Here is a 13,034-nt window from a genome sequence, read left to right as displayed (position 1 = left end):
TTAATATTTGACACCATAATGTATGCGATGCTCATCAATGATGAAAAAGCATTCCGAGGAAGATTTGTTTTTCGTATGATAAATGAATATGGGTTTAGAGACTCTTGATATGATGACATGTAAGTGTAACTAGATAGAAGCAACTCTTGGTGCCGCTGTGGGCTAGCACAAAAGCAGCACATTCATCTCCACCCACTATTACTGCATAAATATCAGTTATAGTTGTTCAGAGGAATCCGCTCGTTGCACGAATTCTATTTTGTTTCCATCTTTAATTTTTTTTGGAATAATACTTTGTTTTTGTGCACAGCAATTTCTTTTTCTTCTTACGGGTCTTTTGTCCCATGATGGCAGACGGCAAAAGATTTCCGGCGGTAGACCCGATCTTCTGCTTTGCTTGCTTTATTATAACACTGCAGCTCGCTTACGGAGATCTGAGCTATTCTTTTCCCGAGGAGATGAAACGAGACTCCGTGATTGGAAATATAGCCAAGGATCTCGGTTTTGATCTGATGACTTTATCTTCCCGGAAAGCTCGTGTTGATTTTGAGGGATCTCGTAAAAGCTACTGTAATATTAATCTGAGAACGGGGGATCTGATCACAAAGGAGAGAATCGACAGAGAAAGCCTTTGTGGCAAGAAACCTTCATGTGTTGTGCAAGTGGATCTGGTGTTAGAAAATCCTTTAGAGCTTCATCGTGTAAGTCTTCATATACAAGACGTGAACGACAACTCGCCAAAATTCAAAAAGAATTTGATTGAGATGGAAATACGCGAGTCGGCAGACAGAGGTAACCGCTTCTCAATAGAGCAGGCCCATGACGCAGATATAGGTCAAAATGCTGTGCAAAGGTACGAGCTTCAAAAGAACGACAACTTTATTCTGGCTGTTGATAGCAACAAGGTTGAACTCGTACTGGAAAACACTCTTGATAGAGAGAAACAAAGCGAGATGAATTTACTTCTCACAGCTTTGGACGGTGGATCTCCTCAGAGATCCGGTTCCGTAGTCATACACGTCACTGTGCTGGATGCTAATGATAACGCACCAGTGTTCAGCCAGGCCGTTTATAAAGCCAGTCTGCCTGAAAACTGTCCTTTAGATACAACAGTGATTAAGGTCAGTGCCACAGACGCAGACGAAAGACTGAACGGAGATGTAACGTATGACTTAAGTCACGTGTCTGACGACGACATAAATGTATTTTCCATTGACCCTAAAACGGGAGAAATTAAAGTAACTGCTGTGATTGACTTTGAAGAAAGAAATTCTTTTGAAATGAGAGCAGAAGCGAAAGATGGTTTAGGTCTAACTTCTTACGCCAAAGTGTTAATAGATGTAACTGATGTAAATGATAATGCCCCAGGGATATTTGTAAAATCACTCACTAACCCCACACCGGAGAACGTGCCAACTGGTACAGAGGTGGGCATCATTAATGTTCAGGACAGAGACTCTGAGAATAACGGGCAGGTCCGCTGTTCGATCCAACAGGGTGTCCCCTTTAAGTTGGTTCCGTCTATTAAAAACTATTATTCTCTGGTGACCGCAGGACAACTGGACCGTGAACTAGTGTCTGATTACAACATTACAATCACTGCCACTGACGAGGGCTCTCCACCTCTGTCCTCTTCTAAAAGTGTTCAGTTATCTGTAGCTGATATCAACGACAACTCGCCTGTGTTTGATGAGCAGTCGTACAGTGCATATGTGAGTGAGAATAACAAACCGGGCTCCACTTTATGTTCCGTTAGTGCTCGAGACCCCGACTGGAGACAGAACGGTACAGTGGTTTATTCTCTGTTAGCTGGTGAGGTGAACGGTGCCCCGGTGTCCTCCTATCTGTCTGTGAACGGAGACACGGGTGTGATCCACGCTGTGAGGTCGTTTGATTATGAACAGTTCAGTAGTTTTAAAGTCCACGTGATGGCCAGAGACAACGGTTCTCCTCCTCTCAGCAGCAACGTAACTGTGAGTGTGTTCATCTCAGATGTGAATGACAACTCTCCTCAGATCCTGTACCCCTCCCCGGAGGGCAACTCCTTCATGACCGAGCTGGTCCCCAAAGCTGCACACGGAGGCACTCTGGTGTCCAAAGTGATCGCGGTGGACGCGGACTCCGGACAGAACGCCTGGCTGTCCTATCATATAGTCAAATCCACTGATCCGGGACTTTTTACCATTGGTGTCCACAGCGGAGAGATCAGGACAGTGCGGGACATTTCTGAATCTGACAGCATGAAACAGAACCTTGTAGTGGCTGTGAAAGATAACGGACAGCCCTCTCTGTCTGCAACCTGTTCCATGTATTTACTTATTTCTGATAACTTGGCTGAGGTGCCAGAACTGAAGGATCTGTCTTATAATGAGACCAATTCCAAACTGACCTCTTATCTGATCATCGCGCTGGTGTCTGTGTCCACGTTTTTTCTGACTTTCATTATCATCATCCTGGGTTTGAGGTTTTGTCGCAGGAGAAAGCCCAGACTGTTGTTTGACGGAGCAGTTGCCATCCCCAGCGGTTATCTCCCTCCTAATTACGCAGATGTTGATGGCACAGGAACTTTACGCAGCACTTACAACTATGACGCATACCTGACTACAGGTTCTAGAACCAGTGACTTTAAGTTTGTGACATCATACAATGACAACACGCTGCCTGCGGACCAGACTCTGAAGAAAAGTCCATCAGACTTTGCTGATCCGTTTGAAGTTGTGGAGGCATTTGAAGAGGTAGGGATGCTCAGAACTTTTCCATTTAAGTTAAACGTCTTTAATATTTCTCTGGCTACATTGTTCTCTTACGAAGTACAATCTAATCTTACACTGTCAATCGAAGTTGTTTGTCGCAACACGAGGGTATGAAACAGTGTATTTAGTGTTTGCCCTTTAAATTCACTATTCCCACAATAGTTATGGCAGCAAAAAGTTGCCAACATCGCCAGCTCGGGAATTTCACCCAACGAAATAACTAAAAGCACCAGTAAGGCGCACAGGTTCGTTCCACTAAAGATGTGGCAGGAGACAAGCTTCCGAAATTCGGAAATGCAACCTTAGTATTCTAAAACAAAGCAATACACCCCCCCCCCCCCCCCCCCAAAAAAACCCCCAAACCAAAACAAACAAAACAAACAAAAAACAAACAAACAACCAAACAAAACAAAGCTAGTTTTTAAATTTCTATACATTCAACCATGGGGGGTAGGGAGAATGCTTTAATGTAACTTTACACCAAGGAATCCTATAATAGGCTACATTAACGTAACAACAGTTCTAGCGAAATAAATTAAACGATTCTTGGTGAAATAAATATAATTGCAACATTAACCTTACATCAGATATGTACAGAAACTTACATAAATTAAAATAATTAAGGTCTCAATTAGGATGTCGAACAGTGGCAGAGCGAGGAGCGAAGCACCGCTGAATGCCGCCGACGCAAACAATACCAGTGAACAAATCATAACATAACAAAAAAAAAAAAAAAAAGAAATAAAGCAGCATAAACGAGAACCAAAGAGAAATACAAAACGGAGAAACACAACAGCGAGGCATCCCGAAGAGAGGCAGCTGCTTTCATATATGAAAAGTGACATATTACATTTAATAAATCGGCAATTTAAATTCAAAGCCAAACGCAGAGGAAAGGTTAGCTAATACATACCAGGCCCACTGAACTACTCCACCTAGACAGGAGAGGAGCGCTTCCCGACCCAGTAGCAACAGATGACACAACATGCCAGCAATTTCTACCTTGCAACCAGTTCGAGGCAGAGAATAGTTTATGTCCAAAACTACCAATATTGAGAAGAGCGCGATACATACCTCTTCTGTTGTATCATGCTCGCCTGGGGGGTGGGATGGTTAACTGTGGTTAACTTCACACCCCAGCACAAAAGGAGATGCCACAAGTAACAGGCTTCTGGACTGATGGAACATTTTTACAAGACTTCGCCATGTTTAATCGATGGTAAGGTCTTAGGAAGTGTAATTAAAAACGGGCTATTGTCTCTGTGTCAGCCCAGGCATGGTTTTCGCTTCATGACTATGAATGGACAATTATTATTATTATTATTACTACTACTACATGCTCTTGAAACAGTAGGCCCTAACAACATAAAATGTAAAAACAGCTCTGTGTGGCACTGAAAGGCTCTTCTGGTGTTCTCGCGCAGCCCAGTAGGAAAATGTATTTTTGTGTCTCGGCTATTCAGAATGCATTTCTGTCATATTAATTATTTTCATATATAACAAAATTTATAATGTATTGTAACTCATCCAAATGCCCTGACGCACTTTAGGATAACGTGTTCTTTTACTGTTAAAAATGTACAGTGTTTATACACTCAAAGTTAAGTTGGCAATCTCTTTTGAAGATTTAAATATTTCGCAATAATAATGTTTAGGAATACGGTTTATGCAAACTTTTACCTAGCAAAAGCAAAGGCAATATATGTATAAATTACAATCCACATCTCGTTTACACGGACAGGCATACGGTATACCTGTGAAGTGAAGACCTTCATCCCGTGCTTAGTCTATTATATTGCAGAAATCACACGGAAGTTTTAAGATGATAATCACAGGTAATTTAAATATGATGAATTGCTGCCACAATCCGGATTTAAATTGCGAAAATATTCCAATACGTTCTGGTGTGAAGATGATAAAGTAACTCGTGGTGTCGCCCTTGTCTAACAGAAAATAATCTCTCGCCACTCCACCCACTATTGCATCGAAATCAGTTGTAAAGTGTCTGGATAATCTGGTAAAATCCCGGATAGAGATGGCGCAAATTGTTTCCAGATAACCGAACATTTAGTTGTCTTGGTCCGACCTTCTTTTTTTTTGTGCTGCACAGTACATTTTCTTTGAAATTGACGGTCGATTTTTGTCAGGATGCGGGACAAAGGATTTTCAACGCAAGGCCCGATCTTCTGCATTTCTTCCATTTTTGTAACACTGCAGCTCGTTTGTGGAGATCTGAGCTATTCCTTTCCCGAGGAGATTAAACGAGACTCAGCAATTGGAAATATAGCCAAGGATCTCGGTTTTGATTTGAGGACTTTATCTTCCCGGAAGGCTCGTGTTAATTTTGAGGGCACTCATAAGCGTTACTGTGATATTAATATGAGAACGGGGGATCTGATCACATTGGAGAGAATCGACAGAGAAAGCCTCTGTGCCAAGAAACCTTCATGTGTTGTGCAAGTGGATCTGGTGTTAGAAAATCCGTTAGAGCTTCATCGTGTAAGTCTTCATATACAAGACGTGAACGACAACTCGCCAAAATTCAAAAAGAATTTGATTGAGATGGAAATAAGCGAGTCAGCAGTTAAGGGTAGCCGCTTCTCAATAGAGCAGGCCCGTGACGCAGATATAGGTCAAAATGCTGTGCAAAGGTACGAGCTTCAAAAGAACGACAACTTTATTCTGGCTGTTGATAGCAACAAGGTTGAACTCGTACTGGAAAACACTCTTGATCGAGAGAAACAAAGCGAGATGAATTTACTCCTCACAGCTTTGGACGGTGGATCTCCTCAGAGATCCGGTTCCGTAGTTATACACGTCACTGTGCTGGATGCTAATGATAACGCACCAGTGTTCAGCCAGGCCGTTTATAAAGCCAGTCTGCCTGAAAATTCTCCTTTAGATACACCAGTGATTAAAGTCAGTGCCACAGACGGAGACGAAGGAGTGAACGGAGATGTAACGTATGACTTAAGTCACGTGTCTGACGACGACATAAATGTATTTTCCATTGATCCTAAAACGGGAAAAATTAAAGTAACTGCTGTGATTGACTTTGAAGACAGAAATTCTTTTGAAATGAGAGCAGAAGCGAAAGATGGTTTAGGTCTAACTTCTTACACCAAAGTGTTAATAGATGTAACTGATGTAAATGATAATGCACCAGTTATATATCTAAATTCAGTGTCTAACCCCACACCGGAGAACGTGCCGCCTGGTACAGAGGTGGGCATCATTAATGTTCAGGACAGAGACTCCGGGAATAACGGGCAGGTCCGCTGTTCAATCCAACAGGGTGTCCCCTTTAAGTTGGTTCCGTCTATTAAAAACTATTATTCTCTGGTGACCACAGGACAACTGGACCGTGAACTAGTGTCTGATTACAACATTACAATCACTGCCACTGACGAGGGCTCTCCACCTCTGTCCTCTTCTAAAAGTGTTCAGTTATCTGTAGCTGACATCAACGACAACCCACCTGTGTTTGAGGAACAGTCGTACAGTGCATATGTGAGTGAGAATAACAAACCTGGCTCCACTTTATGTTCCGTTAGTGCTCGAGACCCCGACTGGAGACAGAACGGTACAGTGGTTTATTCTCTTTTAGCTGGTGAGGTGAACGGTGCCCCGGTGTCCTCCTATCTGTCTGTGAACGGAGACACGGGTGTGATCCACGCTGTGAGGTCGTTTGATTATGAACAGTTCAGGACATTCAAAGTCCACGTGATGGCCAGAGACAACGGTTCTCCTCCTCTCAGCAGCAACGTGACCGTGAGTGTGTTCATCTCAGATGTGAATGACAACTCTCCTCAGATCCTGTACCCCTCCCCGGAGGGCAACTCCTTCATGACCGAGCTGGTCCCCAAAGCTGCACACGGAGGCACTCTGGTGTCCAAAGTGATCGCGGTGGACGCGGACTCCGGACAGAACGCCTGGCTGTCCTATCAAATAGTCAAATCCACTGATCCGGGACTTTTTACCATTGGTGTCCACAGCGGAGAGATCAGGACACAGCGGGACATTTCTGAATCTGACAGCATGAAACAGAACCTTGTAGTGGCTGTGAAAGATAACGGACAGCCCTCTCTGTCTGCCACCTGTTCCATGTATTTACTCATTTCTGATAACTTGGCTGAGGTGCCAGAACTGAAGGATCTGTCTTATAATGAGAGCAATTCCAAACTGACCTCTTATCTGATCATCGCGCTGGTGTCTGTGTCCACGTTTTTTCTGACTTTCATCATCATCATCCTGGGTTTGAGGTTTTGTCGCAGGAGAAAGCCCAGACTGTTGTTTGATGGAGCAGTCGCCATCCCCAGCGGTTATCTCCCTCCTAATTACGCAGATGTTGATGGCACAGGAACTTTACGCAGCACTTACAATTATGACGCATACCTGACCACGGGCTCTAGAACCAGTGACTTTAAATTTGTGACATCATACAATGACAACACGCTGCCTGCTGACCAGACTCTGAAGAAAAGTTCATCAGATTTTGCTGATCCGTTTGAAGACATCACCACATCTTCTGAGGTAGAAAAACGCAACTTCTTTCCCACATATATAAACTTAGACTTAGAACTTTTATTGTCATTGTTCAGTTTCTTGCACAACAAAATTAGGTAGGAAGACCACAAAGGTGCGAAAAGGTTTTTCCCACCAACTGTGTTCAGGAAAGCACAGTTTTAAGTTTATTTTTTTGAGTGAAAACAGTCACATTTAACTATTCCACTGGCCCACATAAAACTGCCTTTCAGGGTCTGAGACAACAGCAACATCAAAGTCCATATCAGAACTCAATCAGTATAGACAACAGTAGTGACCTGTCAAGAAACAAATATACAAAAAGAAAAATTGTTCTTTGGAACCCATAATTCACATTTCAACTGACACAGAAGTGCACTGTAAACTCTCATTTTAACTTGTACATTTTTAAGGGAGAACATCATGAACTCACTTTGATTTCTCTACACAGCCGAAGTACACACGCAGGAATCACACAGCAAGTGATCTCCCCTCTGAATCAGACAGAAACATAAAAAGTTGTGCAAAGTGAACAACAGTATAAACTTAACAACTTTGAAATCTGTTAGGACACTCTGTCATTACTCACGCCAACCCGCTCTTCAATCCTGCTCACAGCACGTAACGAACATACACCCGTCGCACGTTCAGAATTCTACAAAAATCATCACAAACACTGAGTCATCGCATAATAAACTTAGCTTCTTTGGCTAATTACTGTCTCCGACAACACTGACGACAATATTTTGCAGTATTTTACACTTTTCTAGCACATTTACCTCACGTGTAGATAGCCACGCAAACTTTTGCAGCCTCTAACTCTCTAGTGCTCCCGCTTGCAGTGCGCAGTGCGTGATGCGAACCTGAGTACATGCATGCTCTGGCTTAAGGTGGCTCTTAAAGGGACGGTGTACCCCCAAAACGCAAGGTCTAGTCATCACCATGACAACTCTACAAACAGACTGTTAAAACACAATCACCTCTTCTTAAACCTTTTTTTATGTGTAGTGTTAGTTCTCTTGGCTACAGTCTCCCCTGCTACGAGTCAACGTCCTCGGTGACCCCCTGCACATCCACCATTCCCCTAAATTTGGTGGCGTAGAGAACCATACCAGCTGAGACCTGGGAGACTACATCTGGACTTCAAAAGTCAACTCCCAGCCCATTGTTCCTTCAGTGGTGCTAGTTTCAGTCATTATGCAACAGTCATTAAGAACAACTCAGTGTTTAAGAAAAAAATTGGGGCCATTTTAGCATTAATTAAACCCACAGACAAATAACTCAATTTATTTTCCAAGTAATCTAACAGTTTTTGGCTTTGCTAACATAACTGAATTTGGGATGAATTTGAACTGGGATTTATGAGCAACAGGTGAACACATGCAATTGAAACAGATATTTTTGCTTGCAGGAAATGGACCTTTGAATAGCTACACAGAAATTCCAACAACAACAAAAAAAATCTAATTATTTCCAATAATTCATTTTTTAAAAATAAAATAAAATTTGTAACATTTCTAATTTAAAATTATAATAAATGAAAAATAATTTGCTTTTCATTCAAGCAAAACGACATTTCAACATGACACTGAAACTTTTGAGCAGTGGCATTGAGCGCCAATGACATTTTGTTTAAAGAAAAGTGGAAAAGTGTATTTAGAGTGCAGTAGTAGCCTGCTCATTCTTTTATAATGTCGTTTCCAGGTCTCGGCAGGGTCAACTGGTTCACTTTTTAGGCAATGTGATGGAAACAAAGCTTCAGTTTTGCAGTAGTTAGCTTTGGGTAGAGTTTTAAAAATAAATTAGTCTTTATAGTTGTATAGTTATCTCTCATTGATTTTAGGAGACAACACGTTGCGCAATAACCATGCCAAATCTTACAGTACCCGTCCATGGTGCTGAAATACGATCCAGGGGTTCTTGGAGTAACTGGATCTGGAGACTTGTTTGGTATCTCCGAAATTCCATGTGAATTTCAGTAATCAAAACTGTAGGTTTGTGTAATTCAGTTACCTCAGCTTATTGTCTCAAATAGGAGAACCTTAGGACTTTTGTGTATTACAAAAATGTAAAATAAAATCAAGAATGTTAGGGTTTGTTGAGGCTCAAACAGTATACATTTGAGGGTAACAAACCAAATGTCATTTTAAATAACTGTTGTGGCATAACATCGGCATCTTACTCAGGCACAGTTAGCAAAGAATGCTTCATGTGTTTTAAATAATATTCACAACTGTTAAATACGGCCGAGAGCGGTCTTGGAGTGATTTACTTTTTTGTGAATAATATTTAATTGAATACTAAGGAGATTAAAAGGTGACTCATGGTGTCGCTGTTGACTAACGGAAAATAAACACTTGCCACTCCACCCACTCCACTTACTGATTAGATATCAAAGGCAGACTGTTGGAAAAACGCATATATCCGAACCTTCAGGACCCCGTACCTTGCTGTAAAGTTCTAAGGATTGCTGTGTATTTTGGAATAGATTTCACTTTGCCACTGTTTACAGTATAATTGCTGCAAGATGGGCTCTTTTCGAGTCAGGGTGGGAGACAAAGGATTTTCAATACCAGGGACGATCTTCTTCTTTGCCTCCCTTATTATAACGCTGCGCACCGCTCATGGAGATCTAAGTTATAATATTCAAGAGGAGATGAAACGAGACTCCGTGATTGGAAATATAGCCAAGGATCTTGGGCTTGATCTGAGGACTTTATCTTCCCGAAAGGCTCGCATTGATTTTGATGGATCTCGTAAGCGTTACTGTGACATTAATCTGAGAACGGGAGATTTGATCACATCGGAGAGAGTCGACAGAGAAAGCCTTTGTGGCAAGAAACCTTCATGTGTTGTGCAAGTGGATCTGGTGTTACAAAATCCTTTGGACCTTCATCGTGTAAGTGTTCATATTCAAGATGTGAATGACAACTCGCCAAAATTCAGAGAAAATTTGATTGAGATGGAAATAAGCGAGTCAACCGAGAAGGGTAGCCGCTTCTCAATAGAGCAGGCCCATGACGCAGATATAGGTCAAAATGCTGTGCAAAGGTACGAGCTTCAAAAGAACGACATCTTTATTCTGGCTGCTGACAGCAACAAGGTTGAACTCGTACTAGAGAATAAACTTGATCGAGAGAGACAAAAAGAGATGAATTTACTCCTCACAGCTTTGGACGGTGGATCTCCTCGGAGATCCGGTACCGTAGTCATACACGTCACTGTGGTGGATGCCAATGATAACGCCCCAGTGTTCAGCCAGGCCGTTTATAAAGCCAGTCTGCCTGAAAATTCTCCTTTAGATACACCAGTGATTAAAGTCAGTGCGACAGACGCAGACGAAGGAGTGAACGGAGATGTAACGTATGACTTAGGGCACATATCTGATGATAATATGAATGTGTTTACTATTGAACACAAAACGGGAGAAATTAGAGTAACTGCTGTAATTGACTTTGAAGACAGAAGCTCTTTTGAAATCCCAGTGCAAGCCAAGGATGGTTTAGGACTAAAATCATATGCCAAAGTTATACTAGAGATTACTGACATAAACGACAATGCACCAGCAGTTTCTCTGGAATCGGTGTTTAACTCCATTCCTGAAAACGTGTCGCCTGGTACAGAGGTGGGCATCATTAATGTTCAGGACAGAGACTCTGAGAATAACGGGCAGGTCCGCTGTTCGATCCAGCAGGGTGTCCCCTTTAAGTTGGTTCCTTCTATTAAAAACTATTATTCTCTGGTCACCACAGGACAACTGGACCGTGAACTAGTGTCTGATTACAACATTACAATCACTGCCACTGACGAGGGCTCTCCACCTCTGTCCTCTTCTAAAAGTGTTCAGTTATCTGTAGCTGACATCAACGACAACCCACCTGTGTTTGATGAGCAGTCGTACAGCGCATATGTGAGTGAGAATAACAAACCGGGCTCCACTTTATGTTCCATTAGTGCTCGAGACCCCGACTGGAGACAGAACGGTACAGTGGTTTATTCTCTGTTAGCTGGTGAGGTGAACGGTGCCCCGGTGTCCTCCTATCTGTCTGTGAACGGAGACACGGGTGTGATCCATGCTGTGAGGTCGTTTGATTATGAACAGTTCAGGAGTTTTAAAGTCCACGTGATGGCCAGAGATAACGGTTCTCCTCCTCTCAGCAGCAACGTGACCGTGAGTGTGTTCATCTCAGATGTGAATGACAACTCTCCTCAGATCCTGTACCCCTCCCCAGAGGGCAACTCCTTCATGACCGAGCTGGTCCCTAAAGCTGCACACGGAGGCTCTGTGGTGTCCAAAGTGATCGCGGTGGACGCCGACTCCGGACAGAACGCCTGGCTGTCCTATCATATAGTCAAATCCACTGATCCGGGACTTTTTACTATTGGTGTCCACAGCGGAGAGATCAGGACACAGCGGGACATTTCTGAATCTGACAGCATGAAACAGAACCTTGTAGTGGCAGTGAAAGATAACGGACAGCCCTCTCTGTCTGCCACCTGTTCCATGTATTTACTAATTTCTGATAACTTGGCTGAGGTGCCAGAACTGAAGGATCTGTCTTATAATGAGAGCAATTCCAAGCTGACCTCTTATCTGATCATTGCGCTGGTGTCTGTGTCCACGTTTTTCCTGACTTTCATTATCATCATCCTGGGTTTGAGGTTTTGTCGCAGGAGAAAGCCCAGACTGTTGTTTGACGGAGCAGTTGCCATCCCCAGCGGTTATCTCCCTCCTAATTACGCAGATGTTGATGGCACAGGAACTTTACGCAGCACTTACAATTATGACGCGTACCTGACCACAGGTTCAAGAACCAGTGACTTTAAGTTTGTGACATCATACAATGACAACACGCTGCCTGCTGACCAGACTCTGAAGAAAAGTCCATCAGACTTTGCTGATCCATTTGAAGATCTCGATACTTCAGTAGAGGTAGGATTCTGAAATAACCAGGTTATCAAAATTGCAGTGTTTTGTTATTTCTTTAAGTTTTTACATTTATAGTATTGTCTTTGATAAGTAGAACCTGAGGCTTCTTGTTATTTACAGGGTCTTTCCTATATAGTATCTCCCCTTTCTTGCATTTTTTGTGTGTTTGTGTATGAATTCAAATTTTTTTCAAAATAACGCCTTTCATCATATTACAAACAAAGTCAATCTTGGGGGGTTGCTTATAGCGAAACGTAGCTATTAATATTAAACTGGAACGTAATCAATTTCCTCTTATTTCCAACCCGAAACTTTCAGTGTATTTTGTTAGACTCTTCTGATGACGAGTCAAGTTTCACTCTGATTTCTGGTCAGCTTTTACAACGCTGCAAAGTACCTCGAAATAAACAACGGCATTAAATTAACAAGTAATGATTAGTAAATTGGTGATACACTTTGTCGCATAAACCATCTGATTTACTGAAGGCGGCACCAGTACTGTTAATGATCTTTCACATGAAAGACGAACAAAGGTCCTATACTCAAGATTTACTTATTAGTTCAAGTAATTTCGAAAGTCCCCGTGTTTAATTCGTGGTGTAGTGGTTAACGCATTCGTTGTTTAAGGAACGGATCCCTCCTTCTATTTTTAAAGAGGCACAGAGGGGAAACCCCCGTCTTGCGTCAGGAAGTGCATCCGACGTCAAATCCGTCAAATCAAAACGTTTAGCCACCCACTGTAGCGATAGTCGGGGAAGTAAGTGACCAGTCGAAGGGACGTTCTGTGCGTAAATCACAATTATGTTTAATGGGTGTTATTATCATCA

At 42.4% G+C, this 13,034-nt stretch overlaps 1 protein-coding gene across 5 annotated transcripts in view; it reads left to right on the top strand.

Moving 5' to 3' along the window:
• The first annotated feature begins 304 nt into the window (after positions 1-304).
• LOC134644348 (protocadherin gamma-C5-like) overlaps positions 305-13,034 on the top strand; it is a 306,637-nt gene continuing 293,907 nt past the window's right edge. Inside the window, exon 1 of one of the 5 annotated variants that reach the window (XM_063497500.1) lies at positions 305-2,735. In XM_063497500.1, the coding sequence (XP_063353570.1) occupies positions 345-2,735 (2,391 nt within the window). In that variant the 5' untranslated portion in view covers positions 305-344. Of the gene's footprint in view, positions 2,736-4,772; positions 7,287-9,704; positions 12,211-13,034 lie in introns of those variants that run through there. The other 4 variants (XM_063497630.1, XM_063497542.1, XM_063497652.1 and 1 more) reach the window with 4 other exon arrangements.

This window comes from Pelmatolapia mariae, linkage group LG2 (assembly GCF_036321145.2).
Source record: "Pelmatolapia mariae isolate MD_Pm_ZW linkage group LG2, Pm_UMD_F_2, whole genome shotgun sequence".
NCBI classification, from domain to species: Eukaryota; Metazoa; Chordata; class Actinopteri; order Cichliformes; family Cichlidae; genus Pelmatolapia; species Pelmatolapia mariae.
The sequence above is the reverse complement of the archived record's forward strand: the minus strand, read 5'-3'. Positions and strand labels throughout refer to the sequence as shown.